Here is a 21424-nt window from a genome sequence, read left to right as displayed (position 1 = left end):
ACGCGGTTTAAAATTACTTACGTGAAATTTAGAAGATTTCGTACTTCCGCGTTGCACAATTTAATAGTTCAATCCTATTAATTTGTGAATGAAGACAGTGGATCTTCGAAATTAATAGGATTGAACTATTAAATTGTGCAACGCGGAAGTACGAAATCTTCTAAATTTCACGTAAGTTATTTGAATTTTGAATAAAAACTTAATTTAGAGAAATTTCAGACATGTATAGTGCAGGAAATATAAAGAATTAATCTAAAAATGTAATAATTACATTTAAAGAAAATAAATTGTAAAGCTTGTTGTTTCAGTGTTGCAAATTTGTATGTTTTCTGATTAATTTTCAAGGCCCACTGCCTTCATTAACTGAGGATGTGGCATCTGGTACAGAGATGGTATAGTATGTGACTGCTTTGTTCCATGGTGATTGTTGTTCCATTTGCCCCCATCTGGTGGTGGTGGTGCTGTTTCTTGTTTTGCATCGTCTGCTGTGCTTTCAGCTGGCAGCAGTTTTGTTTTCCATCGTCTGATGTCATTGCAGGGTGGTGACTTGCAAGTTGGGTTGTCTGCTGTGTTGTGTTGTGGTTCCTTGGATGGGTGGAAGGGGACCATATTTTTTTCTTCTTGTGGTGAGAGAGTTTTTGAAGAACAGGACTCCACTATTGTCTAGGTTTAGTGATGGTTTCTGTTGGATGATGGCATGGGTTTCTTTGATGATGCATGTAGAGGATATGGTGCGGTTTGTGGTAGGGATGTACTGCAAAAGTCCTGGTCCTGGTGTGTCTTTATTGTCATATTTTACATTCTCTTTGATCCGTTCTTGAACATTACGGGTTGTTCTGCAAATGTAGCTGCTGTGGCATTGGCATGTGGACTCGTAGACCCCATGGGATGCACATTTGGGTAGGTAGTGTCTTTTGAAGTTGGGTAGGGCTTTTCCAATTAGCAAGTTTGATGTTGAGAGAATTAAGAGTTTTGGATAGCTTGCCTGATGTGATGGGCTGGTATGAGAAAGCAATCCATCTAGGTTTGGGTTCTTGGTCGGAGGTATTTCTGCATCGTGGGTGTCGGAACTGGGCTTCTGCTTTTGTGCACCACACTGATAGCTGGCGCTTGGTGTATCCATTGCTTAGTGCTATCTCAGTGATGCATCCTATCTCATATCAGAGGTCATTTTCCATGCAAGTGTGTGTGAAGGCTCTTCTGTGGAAGTTCATAAATATTCCACCTTTCTGTTTTGGGGGATGGTTGGATTTTGCGTGGATGTACTGGATGCCTGAGCCAGGTTTCCTGTATATAAAGATGTGATGAATTTGTCTTGATGCATGCTGAGATCAAGGAAGTTGAGATGGCCATTTTCTTCCTTCTCTATGGTGAATCTTATATTGGGGTGTATGTTGTTGAGGCAGTTAGGAGGTGGCTGAGGTCTTTGTCCTATGCATAGATGACTAGGGTGTCATCTGCATATCTTCTGTATCTAGTGTGCACGAAGTCTGGTTAGGTGAAAATGGATTTTTCTGCTATGTGTAGCACAGTGTTTGACAGGGGTATGGAAAGTAGGTTGCCCATCGCTAGCCCTTTTGTTTGGTGGAAGAAGCTGTCTTCAAACTGGAGATGATTGTGGGTGAGGCAGGCATGAAGGAGGTTGCAGATTTCTTCCTTGCTTCCTTCTGGTTGAGTCAAGTGCAAGGGTATTGAGGTGTACGTGACAAAAATGTCTATTCTAGCTATCTTATGGTTGTCACTGCTCTACTTCTTACACATTAATAACCTTCAGCTGAGGTTTATAATCCATCACAGCTGTAGTGGAACTATGGGAAAAAGAGCCTGTGCAGAACCATGATTCCTGTGCATCATACTCATGTGTGAAGGGAGGGGCAGAGCAGAGCATGCTTCCTTATGGCCAGAGTTGAACCGTTGGAGGGGAAGTTGCATGGAGACTTTTGGATGAAGGCTCTTTTCCTTGTGGTCCCTCCATACATTTTACACAACTCCTTTTGTGATAACCATTAAACAGACAGGATTAACAATTGTGGTGTCTTGCCATCATTAGAAAATATCAACAACCAAAATGTTATTGCCATGTCAAGCATATATTCCTGCTGCCATTTTCTAAATTGAAACTCTGTACATAAGTCCATGGTGGTGTTTTTTACATTTTTCTGTCACGTAAAAGGTCCTCCATGAAACTTTATCTATTAATCTCCAATTTTTAGTGAATGAGAGTGTATCTAGAGAGTGTTTGAGCTCTCGTGAGTTCTTGGGTAGTGGATGGAGTCAAGCCTGTTTGTGCATATTTTGCATGTGAGGATGCCATCCTTTTTGTTTGTGGATGGTGAGCCACTCAGGTGTAGCATCTTTTAGGTGGGTCACACTCCTGGTCGAGTATGACTATCCTGGCAGAATTACTATTATGCTCTTAATGATACAGCACAGACAGATAATGTGATAATTTTTCAATGTTCGGCTGCAGCACAACTCATCAATAGCATTTCAACTGGCGTACCACATATGTCACAACCAAATATGCACAAAACTGGTAATAACAGTGGTAAGAGTTAACAAGCTTGGAAATTCTTTATTTATTATTTTATTTATTGTTTCTTAACAAATCTGTTCAGTAACCCGATTTGTCATTTTTATTCAATTCTTTTTCTATAGGTCTTCCTTCTGCATCACTACGAGTAACAGAAACCTTGAAGGATCTAGTCAAAGTCCATACCTTACCACCCCATTACCAGGATTTGCTGGGTGACACCAGAGTGCCTGTGGTCATATTAGAAAATATCCAGCCCAACAATTCTAGTGGTGAGTACCAAGTTCTTTTTCACTTTATTTTTTATTTTTATTACCAGTCTTCACCTTATTGCTTCATGTTCTTGTACAGTTTTTTTGACATTCAGTACTTTTTTTAACCTGTCCTTTAATGCCAAATGCTGAACAGAATATGTTCATCCTCCTGGTCTGTGCCAGGGATTAAGAATTTAGGAATGCCAGAAAACAACATGCATCGGAAGACTTAATGTTTAGCCAGTAGATACCTTTGGGAGATCTTGAGACATGAAGAAATTGTTTCTTCTCTGATAGTTTCCCACTTTTCACTTCCTTTTTTTTTTTACTGTATTAGACAAGGAGATTTTTTTGTAGCATATTTTTCAACCTTGACCCAGATTGATGGAAGAATATCTGTGAGTAAAGTTTATGAATTTAACTTTGCAGTTGTTCTGAATCTCTGTAATTTTATTATTGTGTTTTAGGTATGAGGAACCCCTATTTTATGTTCCCTGCAGTGGCGTGCGGTGCTAAATCAGACAGGAAAACAGGTGACCTGCACTTGCCCCCTCCCCTCCCATACCCGTAATTTTACCAAGTAAAATTCAACCCTTATTGAAATGAACTAAATACAGGGGTGCCCCCCCAAGGCCAATGGCACATCCCCTCCAAATCATATAATTTGTGCCCACAATATATTTAATTACAACAGCGTGTGTACTGAAAGTAACTTCTTTCTTAGCTTTACTGAACACTATACTTGATCTGCCCCTCCTTCCTAAACAGGGGTGCCCATCACTCAAGACCACCCCTAAAATCGTTCATCATAATCGAGAATATATCTTTTCTTGTAATGCAGGTATAGTATATAAACTTCACATTCACCTCATTCAAGCACCAAACACACATCCTAGTAACATATCATTGCGATCGAAGCGAGCAAGAAAATCTTTAAATCCATTCCTTTGCAGGCTTTCAAGAATATTAATTTAATGAGATGTCAATACTTTCTTAAGATCCCAAGATATTTAGTCTTTTCCAGCTTCCCCTTTGGCACGTTCGGGGTCGAAAACATGTGGATATCATATCGCTAAATGCAGTCTCCAAAATTTAATTTTCGAACTCTCTCTCCACTACAGAAATTTCTTGACAATCTGAGATTTTACCAAAGTTTCCATGCCAATTTTAGACTTACTGTTGATATTGAAGAGTGGATTATGCCTCCTCCAAAAAATTAATTCTCAGTCTCCACACCAGAATTTCCGCAATAGTCTATCTAAGACAATTGTAATACACAATAATTGTATAATTACCCTCAATTTAAGGCTCAATCCCCTCTAACTAAAATATATGCAATAATCTAAGACCTAGAGTTGGATACTGTTCCCCCCAAAGTTTAATTCACAATCCCCCCAGAACCCCCGTGTCAATTAAGGCCTAATATGTAAGAGTTGGATATTTCTCACCCCCCCATCCCCTTCGATAATACCCTTAAACACTTTCTTTTCTTCATCTAATGGATTAAATTTGGTGCATTTAAGGTGTAAAATTTTTACATTAATTTTGGAAAAAGATATATAAATGTTGAATTTTATATTATTTGAAGGGAACTCCCCCCAAAAAATCTCGATAGCGCAACCTGCACCATAATCCCCCCTGTTGGCACTCCTCCTGACCAAATAAACATACGATACATATGTTACAAATTGTCAGAAGTAACATACATGAAGCACGTTAAAATTTGGACAGTAACAATGTTAAAGCAAATATGATACTATAATGTAAAAATAACATTAAAAACAAAATTGTTGATATGAAACAAAAAAAATAATAATAAAATCAATTTATGAGTGATCATCAGAGAGAAAAAATGTTTTGTCAAAACCTGTTTCATCTCTCTATTTGTAGATTAAGTTGACTTTTTGGAGAGTTGAGCATTCTTGTAATTCAAACGTCCTCAATGCAATAATGGCATTCAGATGGCCGAGTTTTTTCATGACGTCCGCTAGATTTGTAGAAATTGTGACAAAACCCGAACTGTTCCAAACTCCCTTCTCGGGAACAAACAAGGACAACACATTTTATAAAATGCCTTGTGTACGATTTTGTTTTTAATTCGGTTAGGGTAGGTCTTGGTTTGCTGTCTTTTCTGTAAAGTTCAATTAACTAAAAGCTTTCGTCTTCAGCCGGTCGATCATACATTTGCAACCCTATGCTCGCAACATTCGCTTTCTTGTCCTGCCGCTGCGTGCGCCTGGTCTTGGGGCTGTTGGAACAGGTGGATACGAGCTGTTCCCTCGGAAGCTATTTCGCAGCATTTAGCCAAGGCATTTAGCAGACGATTAACTGTAGAAGATTTTTCCAGTTCGTTATGAATGTCAGACACAATTTTGCAATGAGATTAGGAAATTATAGACTTACTACACTCAAAACTATCACTACGACGCAATTAAACTTTAGCACATAGCAAAAACTCGAAGGAAAACGAATTTGCTATCTCTCGTAGGGAACAGCTATAGAGTTCAGCTTCCATGGTGGGGGAGGTGGGAAGTAGGACCATGAGGATCGTTTACCTTCGCGCATGGTCGGAAATACTCGGCATCAGGCACTAGAGGGTGGAACTAGGAGGGTAGGTGAAGTAAACAAACGGCCAGTCACGGTGAAGTTTTCTTCGGCGTGTTGATTTCGGGGGAAAGAAGTGTTCTTATTATGTTAATATAGATAATTAAAATAGCTTCAATGGGTGATAAGTAGGAGGGAACAGCCTGTTCCATGGAGGGATCGCCACTGGTTCCCTGGTTTACATTTTTCTGCATCACACATTCAATCTTCATGGCCTCAATAAAGCAAAATGCTACATAATTTTCCAGATTTCACAGTTTCCTCAATTTAAGTTTTTCAACTGGGTCTCCTGAACAATGTAGAATAAAGGTTCTACTGTACATATATTATTTATTTTTATTTGCAGAAGTAGATAATGATACTCTACTGATCATGTACAATTAGGGCTGATCTTGATGCTGATACTGGCTGATTCTTTTCCTCTTTTTGGGTATTTTATTAGGTCTACAATAATGCATGTGACCCTTCCATGGAGTATTAATTATCCTGGAAACTGGAAATTCAAAGTTTTCATTTATTATTGTGTCAAAAAAATGGATTTTGTAATTAAATAGCATCATGAATGTTTTAACTCTGGTAGATCGATGCATGTAGTTGCAGTGGAGTATGTACATATTTATATTTGTCAGTGTTTTGAACAACTTTTGAATTATTGGAATGGTAATTGAATTTACCATCACCTACACTGGACCTCTCTTGCACGAAATATGTAAATAATAAAAAATGGGTTTACTCATATCTTCCCTAATTTTACCAATACACCGATGTGCCTATATTGTCCAATACCGATAGAGTACTGATTATTCTGTCCCATCCCTACCGTGTAATGTATCTTTCACTATAAACCCACAGAACCTCACCATTCACTCTCAGAAACCCTGTATATGCTGACCTCAACCTACTTTAGCTATCTTCTTCTTTTTCATCCCCTTCTGCCTTTAAGCATTGGGTTCCATCATCTACTTCCTATACACTTTTCGGTCCAATACTAGTTTTCAGACTTCTGGCATTGTTTTCCCTTTCTTCTTTCCTATCTTTTCCACATGCTCTTCCCATTGAACTCTTGGTCATCCCCTCCCCCATTTGCCTTCCTGTCTGGCCTCCAACACCTGTCTAGAATTGCATTCCTCCTCCATTCTTGTAACATGTCCAAACCATTGTAGTGCCTTTCTCTCTGTTGTTTCCAATAGTGGTTTTTACTGTAACTGATCTCTAGTGGTGGTATTTCTAATCTTTCCTACTGCTCTTCGTAGGTATCTCATCTCTGCTGCTTGAAATCTGTCATTCTGTTTTGGTAACAATGTTAAGCTCTCTGTTCCATGCAGTAATGTGGGAATGTAGATTGTCTTGTAGATCATCATCTTCACATGAACAACCAACATCGAAACATGAAACATGCACAGTTAGTAGGGAGGGCTTCAATAATCTTTTCATATCATTTCATTCATCTTCACCTCCATTGCTAATATGCCATGCACCCATTTCAGATGCCCTTCCTATAACTGAGGTTCCTACTAGAGGAGACAACCTAAAAAAAAAAAAAAAAAAACTATCCCAAGGTGATGGTCCCTTGGCATACGAGGTGTGTCAAGGCAATTTCTTTTGGACCCTGGAATAAAATTCCTACTTGTATCCATAAGAAAAGGAACTTTTAACAGGGGAAACCCCCAAATTATGTGGGCAGTTTTCTTCCATTTGGTATGTCCCTCAGAATGACAAGATGCTCAGAAGAAACTGATAGTCACGTTTCTTTCATTTGCGACATTTGCTCAAAGAAATGCAATTTTTTCAACTCTTATTTCTAATAATTTGTGTTCTGTCCCTTTTTTTTCCTTCTTAGGATGACTTCTGTATTATTTATTTTGTGCAGTGGGTATAGTCATCATCCTTTTCACATGAAGGACCAGTTGTGTTCTCTCTCTGATGCACTTGAGGGAATTCTATTGCATAAGTTTCCCATTGGTAACCATTCCTTTCTATATTCCACTGTTTGTGACATAAGGTTTCTCCAGGAACAGAACATTTAGCTGTTTCTTTCATTTCCTGCAACACTGCATTCTATAATTTCTCCTATACATGCCTTGAAATGTTTGAATATTTTTGATTCCATAAACAATGCCTCTCCTGATCAAGAACAATCAATTTTTCAATATCCATTTTTACTTGGCATTGCTTTTTGCCTAAAAAAAATCAAGTCAGTTTCAATTTTTCACTGTTTGTTAGAATATGCAAATCAACCTGTCCTCCTATCACCTGATTTCTCTTGACACTGCATCCAAATGACAGAGGTGAATGCCCAGATTCCCACAAAGAGTATAGAGTGACCACAAGGAAAAGAACCGTTGGTCAAAAGTTTGCACCTTCCCCTCCATCGGTTCAACTCTGGCCATAAAGAAGCATGCTCCACTCTGCCCCTTCCCCCAATTGAATTGGTGTTTTAAGTCCACTTTATGCACAGTAAGGCTAATCAGGACTGGACCTACAGTTGAAAGTGGTATTTGAACCACTATGTGCCTCCACCGGGTATCAAACCCGGAACCCCTTGATTACAAGGTGACGACGCTACCACTGCTCCATCGGGGTGGCCCTGTCGTTTCCCCCAAGGTGGGAGGACGATGCACAGGACTCGTGGGTCTGCACAAGCTCTCTCACCTATGATTTCACTATAAAAGCATCAAACTTGCCCCCAGGTACCCATTGATTTCAGACTGGGTGAGCCCCAGAGCCATTCCAACCTTAGATCACCTGCCCCGAGAATCGAACCTGGGTCTCCTGCATGGCAGTGAGATACCATACCGACTAGATCACCATGGCTCTGTTGGTACTTTATTGGTATCAGCCAAAATTTCATATTGGTCCACATTTATATTATTTATTTAATTTCAAAGATGGTGTATTTCCCTTTGTAGATAAGATTTAGCATAGTGCGGGCACAACTGCTCCCCCTCATCCCCCCTAATTGCCGCTACTGATCTGTACCAATTATTGATGGTCAAAAATGAAAACATAACGTGCAATCATTTCATAAAAGAATGGAAATCTACTGTATTACTAAGCGCAGTCATTTTCTTTCATGGGTGGTGCCAGAAAATGTTGACCAGGTGGGCAGGAGCCAAATACTGATAAATTAGAGTTGGCAGATATAAAGTTTGAGTTTCACACACAGATATTCCCTCTCCCAAACTGCTTTGTATTTCTTTCACCTTTTTTCTTTGCTGTTGTACGTCTTATTTTTTCCTTCCACCATTTTTCTCTGCTTGCATTACACCCCTCCCCCCGCTCTGTTTTAAAACACACATGTGCATGCACGGGTAATCCGTTCACCAAATCTTCTGATTAAAATTCTCCCTATCCACTCCAGTGTAGGAAAAAGTAGCTAAAGTACACTATGTCGACGCCTGTTGGACAGCCTCTTGGCTATCATTCCTATCTTTCCTGCGTGAATCTTGATATGGCCTCCCTAGTTCTCTCATTTATGTGTCCCTTCCCTCATGTCCTTCAATTGCTCAGTGTGTACTCCGCTCTGTACAAGGAATATTTTATCTTATCCCTTTAAATTAAGAAGAAATTTATCATATCCCATACTTTATTAGGGGAACGACAGATTACATTAATTGTTGATTTATTTGTTGTATTTAACTTCGCTTTTCTTCCACTTTTGGCTCATCGTGAAGATGATTATGAATTGTGATAAAATGAAGCAGACAAAGGGACAATCACAAACACACATGGGCAGATCACAAAACAACAACAAAAAAAAAAAAGCTCCACGTAGGATTGTACTGGCTGTGAGTCCAAATGCCATAGTCTTGTTAGTCTGATAAGTGCAGTCCAGGGTGTACTATATTTAAGACAAGTCTGACATTGGGTTGGCAGATTAGAGTATATTGCTAAATTCATCAGACTATTGCCGGACCCTGTGGCTGAGTGGTTAGCACATCGTGCTGCGATGCCAAGGGTCCCAGGTTTGAATTCCGCTTGGGCTTGTTTGTTTGTGAATGTCCATTCATCAATTTAATCATTTCATCACACATCCCCATATTTCCTTTAACCTTTAGCTGCCTTACTTCTCGCACCTGTATTCTTGTTCATGCCGGCGCATTTACAAGCGCATTTTTTTCAAACTTGCCGCAAAGTACAAAAAAAATCATAACTCAGAACTAATTGTCATAGAGAGATGAAATTTATTTTGTTTTCTTTCTCAAAGAAAGGGCTTTTAGAGAAGGTAAAATTTATATATTGTGCCTCTCAATAATTCGTGTTAAATGAAGAAGGAAAAGAAAGTTGAATTTTTTTAAAAAGTTGGCATTCGTCACACCCCTATCCCCCCTCAATAGACTGAAGTGAATAAAAAATGTAGTATGTAGTGGTGATACATTCTATAACTGTGCAAAGTTTCGTTAAAATCAGACTGATACTTCTTGAGTAAAAAATTATAACATTCTATAAAGCGGCATTATGCCAGCTTCAGCACAATGTCCGGAATTTTGCTTCTAGAATCGACCCTATGGGCACTGAATGGAGAACATTTGGAGGGAAGCACGACAAAGACCACTTTATGAGATATGTAATGTACGTGCCGTAACTTTGAAATACAAAATGTAAATTTTGTGGTTCGGAAATTTTCCGTAATTATGGAAAATTTCAAACTGGACCTTTGCCCCCACTTCCCCCTTGGACCCTTAATAGTAACAAAAGGGAAAGAAAGGGCTTTTTCAAATGGCGCTTGATAATGATAGTAACAATTGGTGTTTTTTTTCGTAATTTCAGTATATAATACCTTTATACATAAACTAATTAACAAAAAGACAGAACTGAAATCCAGTGTATAGTTTTCAAGAAATTATGTGTTAATAGTAGCTGCTGTGTGCTAACACTTGGTTCGGGCAAATTTCAACATTAGGCCTTTGCCCCTGCATCCCCCCTGAATCCTTAATTGTCGGACATTGCTTAAAATGTTGCTTTGTACTCATCCTTTCTTTTAGATTTTTTTTCTTTCAAAAAGATGCAGCAGTTTTCAAGTTAACAGCCACTTCTAGAAATCTATCCCATAATAATATGGTGGTAATGAAGGGAAACAAAGGACTTTTTCAAACTTTGCTTGTAGTAACAATGGATGTATTGTTTTGTAATTTGAGTATGTCATACCTTCATATGTATACTAATGATAAAAAAGAAAACAGAACTGAAATATTGTGTGTAGTTTTTGAGAAATTGCAGCTGCCACGCGCTGCTGATCGAAATAACGACCATCTGGCATTAAGGGGTTTACATTAGGAGGTCGAAATTTCGACCGTTAGGTAGCTAAACTTCACAGCACCTAACAACAGGGTGTTTCAAAAGTCGCCTAACCTTTACATTTGATTGTTGCCACATATTACAGCTGTGAAATTAGTTGTGTCATGCTTTAAAAGTCACAGGTCACGTAGCAATGCAAAAGTGAATCTCTGAAACATTACCTGAATTGTAATACATTCCTGAAGTCACATATTAAAATTGCTTCACCTCATGGGATGCCTGTTCTATGTTGGCTTGACACACATGGATTGAACTTTTGCCACACAATTTTTGTTGCTGAATTAATTAAAAATTCTGCAATTGGCATAATTTCCAGTTCAACCAACCATGCTGAATTAGCTGTCAGTACAAAGACCAATAAATCTGCATATGTGATGCATCATACCATATTATTTCCCCTTATTTCTTGCAGATCAATTAACACCAAATGAAAGTGATGCTCAAAACTCAGGAACCAAAAGGATCCATACTCCAGTTGGTATGTATTCGTTAATTGTTTATGGGTAATAGATACAAATATATGATACTTTACATGGCAATATTTGAATGTCTCTTACAATAAAAAAAATAGTGTTTTAATGTCTCTTCTGTCTGAGAGAATGGCCTCCTCTAAAGGATAAGATTACACTCAGTTATTGCATCCCATAGCTCTACTTAACTGTGTATGCTTCAGACCAAGGACCAAAACTTGCTCCACATTCAGGTTGATTCTGGTTTAGAAAACAAGGGATTATTTAACGTATATCTGACAATTAAGGGTCCAGGGGCAAAGGCCCAATGTTTGAAATTTTCTATAATTATGCAAAATTTCCATTTTGTATTTCGAAGTTACGGCACGTACATTACATATCGTCATAGTCTTTGTCATGCTTCCCTCCAAATGACGTCGAAAAGTGTGTAGCGGCTCCATTCAAAAGTCAGAAGTCCAGCCTATAATTAAGAAAGACATTCCATTTCTTGTGTATGAAAACCAGCAACTCGGCATCAAGTTGGTTCAATTTCTGGTGGAGGCACATAGTGGTTCAGATCCCACTTTAAACTGTAGGTCCAGTCCCGATTAGCCTTACTGTGCATAAAGTTGACTTAAAACACCAATACAATTTATCAAGTTGGAAGGGAATTTTGAAATTTCACTTTCGTGAGTAGCACATATTCTTGTATAAGGGTATGGATCACATCTGCAAAATGCAACCTTCAGTGCAACTGGGCAGATCCGTCATACATCATTTTCCATTTGAACATGTCAATAGCATGGCAATGTTCCCTTGTGTTTTCTTTAGGACTGAGCCGATATCAGCAGTGTCAGTATCAAAAAGTATCGGTTGTATTATAAATTAAATAAAATATAATAATTTTAAAAAATTAAATTAAATTAAATTTAAATTATAAAATAAAGTATTACCAATACTTTTCTGGCATTTTGGTCTCTCTCTCATTTTGGTTCACAAAAATGCTGTACAACATTTTTGCAGAGTATAATTATCCTAGAAATTATGCAGTATTGAAAGTTTACATTTATTTACAAACAAGATTGTGTGAAAAACTGTATTTGGGATAAAACAAGTATTTCAATGTTCTGATGTAATTATTTAATATTTTTAAGCCAACTCTGGTACGTAAGTTGACACATGTAATAGGAGTGAAATACTTGAGTCTCCAGCTGGGTATAACCCTCTCTGGACACCTGGGAAACTGTCTTCTTAGTGCCACATGGCAGAAATTAACATTCCATTTCTAGAAAACTACACATATTTCAGTTACTTTTTTTGTTGTTCATTTGTATATGTATGAATGCATGACATGCTCAAATTACAAAACAATATATCCATTGTTACTTTTATTAACAAGAAGCATTTGAAAAACTTCTTTTTCACTCCCAAGTATTAGGGGATAGATCCTATAAAACTCCTCAGCCACCACTTTTTTCATTTTTATTTCACTCTCACATATAATAATGAACCCTTTTGTTCTCATTATTACAACAATTAGTTCGCTTGCTATGGTTCTTTTTGTACATCACGGCAAGTTTGAATCAATCCTAGTTTTCTTCCACAACATAATCCGTAATAGCCTTCACTTTTCTTATGATCTGAAAGCAACACTGAAGGAAAATGAAGACTAGGTGCTCCCACCACAAAAGTAATTTTAAACAATTCTGTTAATGAAGTCTAGATTTTAATACACTATGAATTTATTTGCTGTGTAATTTTATTACTTGTGTGGGATAATGATGAAATAGAATACCTTCTGTACTACAAGGGCTGAATAAAAATTAGCGACAGTACTGCTATAATTCATACTAGGCTTTATTGGCAGTACTTTCCTCTACTGCACGGCACTGCAGTATTTAACTGAATAGCACACAATTGTTCTTTTATCAGCTATGGCAATCTTGTGGCTCATAGACTTAAGACTCAGATGTGACTGCAGTGTTGTCGCTACTTTTTATTCAGCCCTTGTATTTTTAATATAATATTCATCATAGTGTTTCATTAAACATACTTGTGAAACATTCTTGTCTGACTTACCTTGAAGTAAGTACATTATGCTTTGCTGATTCTACCACCAGATGTCCTTACAGTGTGTACATTTCACTTAATGATGAAATTCCAAACAACTTTCTGCCTTTAGTATTGTGTGACAAGTGAAATAATGATTACCACATTAATTGCCATTTAACTTATTTTTACTTGAAGCTATTCTTACCCCCTTCTTTAACATCTTTCAATTACGTTCTTAGCATGTATTAGGTATCTACAATTATTTTTAGAAACAAGGTTTTAATTTTATGTGTGCTATGTTTTGTAACGTATGTACTCCAAGGAAAGTCAGACACAAATGTCCTGGCACATGGTGTGAGAAGTTTTTTGAAATTAAATTTTGAAAAATTGAATCCCTGATCATATATTTTCTTCTTTAACTATCAATGTCCCTCTTTAGTGATTTCTCTATTCCCTACACAGTGAAGCCTGCCTTAAATGGAATAGAAAGGAACCATGCCATTTTTCTGCAAAACTCAGGTTTCTGTTTAATGCAGGTGTAATGTATAAAATTTGAGATGAAATTAAATACCATACTCACATGCAAACATTATTAATTTTTATTTTATTTGATTTGATTTATTTTACTTTGCTTCTTGTGCCATTTTTGGCTAATTTGCGAAGATGGGGATGAGTGATGATATGATGAAATTGATGAATGGACATCATAAACATCAATGCCCAAGCCAGGATTCGAACCCGGGATCCCTGGCGTTGCAGCGTGGTGTGCTAACCACTCTGCCATGGGGGCCAGCACTTGCAAACATTACACTGAACAGAACACAACACTTTATTTTTCTAGTAGTGAAGCAGAGTTTTCGTCACACAGTTTACACTCATGGCTGCCTGATTTTCCACAAGCACTTTAGCTGAGAAGTCGCACTAAGCATATCCAAATTATTTCATTGTAGGGAAAATTGCTTCACTTCCTTTAAACTTTTGACAGCACCTTCATAAATTTTCACTCCACACCTTCCTTCTTACAATACAATGCCATTTTCACTTCTCATCCTCTACCCCTTTAATACTTTCTCTAACATTCTCAACCGAGAATGGTTCTTTTTTAGTACATTTTTATCTATGTTGATGTAGTCCTCAGCATTGCAGTTATTGAAACCAGCTTCATTCATGCAGTGCTGTAAGTCATACCAGTTTTTCTCATTTTCTACATCAGCAGTAACTTCACCTGTAGGAAATCTTGCTTTTTGGAAACATTTTTTCACTGTTTTGGTACACAGCTGCAGCTAGAACCAAGACAGTTATTGCAACTTCTGAAGCGGATGATATAGAATTCATATTGGCAAGCACAGATTGCGTTATTTACGATAGCACTTTAACATTTTGAATGGTTGAGAAAGACATGAGTTTGTTGGAGGGAACCAAGCAAGTTGCACATAGGAACATGGGGGGGACATGTTTTGTTACCCCAAAACAACAAAACATGCTGGTTTTGGGTGTCATCCATGCCTTTTTTTGTTGAATCTCCACTCAATGGGAAGTTTCTGTATGTCTGCCTTGCCAATCACTAAAGGTTTCTCTATTTCACCTGACATAAAACCACACAGAAAAAGTCAATCTTCGTTTGAACAATTTTGCTGCCGGATATCTTTCACCTTTGAAACAGCAATTTATTCAGTTTTGGATGGAAGAACAGTCCGATCACCATTCTCCATGTTTTCAGGTTCATATTCCTCGATTATTATGGAGAGTAGGTTGGCAACCCACTCCTCAATGGTTTTACTACCTACATCAGTCGATTCACCATGCAGTTCATCTGGGAGAAAAGAAATTGGGAAGAAGAGAGAGAACATTTCTTCTGAAGAATGCTTTCCAGAACATGGAAAGTTTCCCATATAAAGGCTTCTTGCCATTTCCATTTCCACATTAGACAGTTTCCATTTAATCCACAGAATTCAAAATGTTTTTCAGAACAAACTGGGAAATATTCTTCTTTAAAGGATCCACTTATGGCAGTTTTCACAGAATTAGTTTTGGTTTTGCTACAGTAGCAATTTTAACACTGGTGGTGTAGAAATTCAGTCACATTATTTTTTACACACCCTGTCTTTATTTCAGTATCTGACCCAAGTGAGTCTATGAAAAAACCCCGTCAGACAGCAAAACCCAGTCACTCTGCCTCTTCACATCGTATGATTCTCTGTGCTTGCAATGAGGATGAAGAACAAGAAAGTGATGATTTAGTACAGGTAAGCCATTTAATATTCACTTTACGTAAAGGTAAATTTCTCCATGCATATAGCACCATGCCATAAAGGCACAGGACATCGGGGTAGGGCCCAACACATTCTCAATCTCGCCAATTTTGGAGGTGATGGGATCAGCACCATGCTCTGGCCACCTTACCCTCCCCCCCTCTCCCAGGGTTGTCCCCAGGTACCCATTGATTTGAGGCTGGTGAGTCCCGGAGCCACTTTATGCAGGGAAAAATTTGAATGTAGATCACGCACCCCGGGAATCGAACCTGGCTCTTCCACATGGCAGTCAGATGCATGCCCTACCAACTATACCACTGTGCCTCCATTATGCACTTTATTTAACTGTAAATTTAGAGTTTATTTCTCAAAACAACAAAAAAAAATTGAGAAGCAAAAATGGACTAAACTTAATACACTGGCTGATAACTAAATGAATGTGCTGTTGAAAGCAAATGTTTGTTTTGTGTTGTAAGTGTAGTTTACTCCGACAACACATCATCCATATATAGTAAAACGATATTGCGATATTTTGAAATATCCCTTGCTGCAAATTTTTAACCTTTCCTTCATTACCAACACTTTTCCTTCAAAATGGAAAACATTGTCAGTCTGTCCCATCCGCAAGTACCACCAAAGGTCAACCTTAGAAAATTATAGACCAATAGCAATCTTGTCTAGTCTAGGGGTACCAGACGTCTGGATTTTCCTGGACATGTCCTACATTTTAGCCTTATGTCCGGCGTCCGGAAGGAATTTGAAAAATATCGTAAATGTCCTACATTTTGAGCATCACATAATATTAATTAGGAAAGTAGGTAACCGAAAAAAAAATCGTGCTAGTTACAAGTCTATGGACTGCACTTCCAAACTCAATGGTGAAATTTATTTTGATGCAGTCATTGCCCAAAAAGAAAAAAGTTTGTCCTGCTATTAAACATACGGAAAAACGGCAGCACTTAATGAACAGATTTTGGGACCACTTTCTGATAACTTCAATGTTCAATGCCTGAGCAGAATTTCTTGTCTTAGGGTTTATACTGATGGAACAAGGTGTTGCCATTCTTATTCAATATAATTTGATTGTAAAGCAGGGGTATAGAGAACAAAGTTATTCAGGGTGTCTGCCAGTCAAGAAAGTCATGGTAGTCAAGAAAAAGTAAAGAAATCAACAAATAGGTCAAGAAGTCAATAAAAAGGCAATAAATTATTCTTGTGGTCAAGAATTTTTGCTATCATAATGACTGATTGGTTGATTTAGTTTATTTTACTTAACTTTTTTCTGTCCCTTTGGTTAATCGCAAAAATGATAATGAATGGCGGTAAGGTAAGATGGATGAAGGGACAGTCACAAACCGATACAAGCCCCACATAAGATTATACTGGCTTGAGTTCAGACACCAAAGCCTCGCTTATCTGCCAAACACAGTTCAGGATGCATTAATACGAGAAAGCAGATCTAATTCTCTTCTTAATTTCAGCTTCAGTTTTCATCTTAACTGGCCCTTTGGTAGAGGTTTTCAATAAATAAATATTTATTTTCTTAATTACTAATTTCCAACTTTACCTAAGTAGGGGTCGGATAAATAAATGTTAAGAAAGACTGGAAAAAGGTATAGAAAAGTCCAGAAAAAGTCAAGAATTCTGGATGTGTTATTTTGGTAGACACCCTGTTATTGAACTAAGGACTACACGAGATGAAATTTCTTGAACTTTCAACTTCTCGAATTTTAAATTATGGTAATTGCTGAATATTTGTTTAATATTACAGGTCTTAATTCAGATGTTTAGAGAGTGCTTTTATTACCATCAGCACAACAGACTAACGAGAGATTTTTTTTTTCATGAAGTCTGTAAAATGTCTGTTACTGGTGCCTGGTTCAAAGAGTTTGACTGTCCACTCTAACATAAATATAGTTTGACTAAACCTGAAATTTTGATAAAAATTGTCTCCTCAGAGAAGTACCACTTAAATCATGTAGTAAGAGGTGCATTGATTAGTATGATTGCAAGTCTTGAAATTTTGCATTTAAAAATTCATTATTTATGGAGAATGTTTTGTGTACTACATTTTGACTTAATGTCCTACATTTTGGGACAGCATGCCCTACATTTCCCTTACAGTGATCTGGTAACCCTAGTCTAGTCTTGCTAAAATATTTGAACAAATCATTTACAAGAGGATGTTATCACATGTCAATCCGGTTCTCTCTCCCAATCAGCATGGATTTACTCCAAGGAGGTCGACCATAACAAACTTAGCTAACTTCATCCATACGCATGCAATGTACTAGATAACACAGGACAATTCAATGCAATATACATCGATTTTACTAAGGCATTTGACAAAATTGACGTTGATATATTACTACAGAAAATTGCTTCATTCAATATTTCACTTAATACTTTATCTTTGCTTCATATTTAGCCAATAGAACGCAAACTGTAGTACAGGAAAATCAAAAGTCGTTCCTTCACACTGTAATCTGGTGTTCCGCAAGGGTCCAATCTTCGACCTCTTTTGTTTTAATTACTCATCAATGACTGACTTAATTGCATACATCATTCTCAAAAGTTGCTCTTCTCCGACGATATTAAGCATTACCACAAAATAACTACCTCTGAAGACTGCTTGAAACTACAGAAAGATGTAGACAGAGTGATTTCTTGATGAAAAAATAACAAGTTAGATCTTAACCCAACAAAATGCAGCATAGTCACTTACCCAAAACTCAAAGACCTTATGTTTTTCCATACCGCATTAAAAGTATACAAATCACATGCAAAAGTGAAATTAAAAACCTCAGGGTGACCTTCGACACCAATCTCAAATTTAATAAACATTGAAATTGTTACTAACGATGCTTTCAGAAATGAAATTGTTACTAACGATGCTTTCAGAAACTTAGGTTTTATAATCCAATCAAGTCACGACTTCACGAAAATTGAACCAGTGACAGCACTTTACTATACCCTCGTAGGGTCAAAACTAGAATGTATTCAGTCAAAGTTCCTTGGATACCTCAAATTCTAAACGTGTGGAAAATATCCAAGATTTGATTCATACAGTAATCTACTTTCAGAGATCAACTTCAGCAAACTAGCACTCCGGCGACAAGTAATTGACCTGCTCTTTCTCTACAAAGTAATTACAGTTCAAAACATGCCCCAAACACAAAATCTTTCATTGCCAGAGAGAGAAAACATCAATTCTTTCTACCTCTCCAGTGTGGAAAGCGTGCAACTCTTTCAACACAGTTTGAAATATAAATAACACAATTGATATTTTTGCAATAAGTTTATAAAATCTAAAAAATACTACTACTGGAATATTGCAGTGAATCTATTCTAGTAATATTATTATATAATTAGAGCACTATAATTGGGCTCGGCTTTTTGGGCTCTTATCAATAAATAAATCTGAAAAAAATTGGGATTATATTCACCATTTTAACACTGAAATGACATTTTGATCCCTAAATATGCCCAGTTTTTGTACCAAAACCTTCACCTTTATTGTCCATAAACATGTGGCCCTAATTATAAGTATTAAATTGCAACTTTTATGATATTGATCACTTTTGCTTAGGTTCAGAAATGAGATAATCAGAATATTAAGATAGCTCATTTAATCCATAATCTGCTCTTGCCACAATTTCAGTTTGGAATTTATGAAATTATCACCTTTACACAATTTCCAGAATATCTTGACATTTTGCAGGTGTTAACGTGTATTTTGCACATCCTTCAGGATACATTATTATTGTTCTTAGCTCAGCTCTGGTGATATTTGTAGAAAATAACTTATCCAATAACAGCATTTGAAAAACAAGTTTCATTGCCATAAACAAAAATGCCATTAAATAATGAAGAGTTGCATAATGATATTTGCTGGTATGGCATTGTGATATTGTTGAATCCACAGTAACAATTGTGGTAACACTATCACTAGGAAATGTTATCAGCTTCAGTATAAGATGTTTATTTGTGTGTTTGCATTTATTTCACAGTGTTTTTCAGCATTTCTATGTTAATTTCAAATGTGAAGATGGAATTGTGAATTAACAAAAAATGATGAAAGACAGCACAATTAGACATCCATGCCTTCCCCAGGATTCTAATGTAGTAATCCTGTCTTTCTAAGACAGTAGTGCTAACCACTCTGCCATGGAAGGTGTCATTATGTTTAATGGAGTAATGGCCATTATAAAAAATGTTTTACAATTTTCAAAAATGAAATTTTTTGTTTTTCGAAGAAAAAAATGTTTTTTATTTTTTTTTATTTTCTAATAATTTTTCATCAAAAAATTATTTTTTTAGTATTTCGAAAAAAAATCTTATTTCATTTCTAGCCATTTTGTGTAAGAAAAGTTTTTTTTGTGTATTTTTGTCCTTCAAATTTTTCTCTTGTCTTGCAATTTTTTAATTATTGAATTTTTTTTGTTTTTTGTACAAGATTTTTTGGCTCCATGAACTTGTTTTCAAAATGTTAGTATTAAAAGGTCATTTTTTTTGACAAAGACATTATTTTCTTGGTTTTCCGTGTCTTTTTTTCTGGAAGGGAATTACGTTATTAGTAGAGCCCGGAAGTTTGGCAAAATGCCTCTTTTTATTTACTGCATATATTGATAAAAATTTTCCGGATATACATTTTTTATGTTGTTTCGAATGATTTAGAAGCCTTTTCATTTTGCCTATTTTGCCTATTTCTGACCCCACTGCCTATTTTTAATTATAATGCCTTTTTCTGCCTTTTTCAATGAAATTTGACCATTTTTTTAAAAAAAATGTTGGCATTTATTTTTCTTCCGTTTATTACGTGAATAATTTTCGCCTTATTTAAGTAATATTGAACTCACGCATGTTACAACATTGCTGAAGGAGAAAAGTGTGAGAAAGAAGTATTTCATGCTGAGTTAGGATATTGCCTTTCAGTTAACATTTCCTTGTGCATGATTGACTGCTGAAGTGGAGAGGTTGATTTCGAACACAAAGAAGATATTTCTGAAATCTCCCTCTCGAACCCGAAAATTTCAGGAAGTTACGCCTGAGGTTAGTTTTCCTCCGCAACCAGTCTTGACAAGATGGGGAACCTGGATATCAGCAGCTATATATTATGCTAACAACCTTGAAAAAATCAGTAAGGTGATCGATGCTCATCCAGAAAATGAAGCGGCTTCAATTCGTGAAGTGAAAAACTCCTGTGCTATTCAGAACTGAGGAATGAACTGTCATTTATTTTTGCACATTATGGTGCATTGCCAGAGACAATTACAAAGCTAGAAAAAAGAGGTGAGACTCTTGTAGCATCCATGAAAATCTTCGAGGAATCTATGCAGCAGATGATGGAAGTGCCAGAGAAAAGGGGTCAGCTGTTGCTAGTGTTGCCTACGAGACGAGACTTTGGCCTGTCTCGTCTCGTGGAAATGCTGTGAAATGCTGTCTCGTCTCGAAAATATTCGTTTGTCAAAAGGACACATGATCAATCTCGTCTCGAATTTTTAAAAGCCTGTCCCGTCTCGTCCCGTGGGCAACATAGCTGTTGCGGAAAAGTGCAAACGGGTAGTGAGTGCAAATAAGGACTTGAAACAATTGAAAACAATTTGTGATATTCTAAAAGATGAAAATGCTGTTACCAAAATGAGTCCAGCTACATTAGCTTGTTCTATGTATGCTCCAATAACTTCTGTCGAAGTAGAAAGATCATTTTCTATTATGAAAAACACTCTCTCTGACAGACGACTATCATTGAATGTTGAGAACTTAAAAAAACACCTTGTAGTTATGTGCAATCAAGACGGAGAAAATTGAAATGCTCTTCCCAATGTAGATTTCAACATGTTGCCAGAAATTATATATAAAAGTAAGAGACTTCCAAATGTCCAAATGTGACATTTTTTCGGTTTATTTTGCCTTTTTTTTTCATTTTTAGTGCCTATTTTCCACATTATAAATGCCTTTTTGCCTGCCTATTTTAACGAA

The 21424-nt window shown here is 36.9% G+C and overlaps 1 protein-coding gene across 8 annotated transcripts in view; it reads left to right on the top strand.

The window, feature by feature from the left end:
* The window catches only part of LOC145984152 (uncharacterized), a 233421-nt gene that overhangs the window by 152562 nt on the left and 59435 nt on the right, over positions 1-21424 (top strand). For 7 of the 8 annotated variants that reach the window (XM_083117627.1, XM_083117624.1, XM_083117621.1 and 4 more), the window contains 3 exons: positions 2659-2805; positions 11102-11167; positions 15306-15436. In XM_083117627.1, the coding sequence (XP_082973753.1) occupies positions 2659-2805; positions 11102-11167; positions 15306-15436 (344 nt within the window). The remainder of the gene's footprint in view (positions 1-2658; positions 2806-11101; positions 11168-15305; positions 15437-21424) is intronic. The other variant, XM_083117622.1, reaches the window with a different exon arrangement.

Source organism: Lepisma saccharinum, chromosome 2, assembly GCF_977018435.1.
Source record: "Lepisma saccharinum chromosome 2, izLepSacc3.1, whole genome shotgun sequence".
NCBI lineage: Eukaryota > Metazoa > Arthropoda > Insecta > Zygentoma > Lepismatidae > Lepisma > Lepisma saccharinum.
This window is presented reverse-complemented; position numbering and strand designations above follow the sequence as displayed.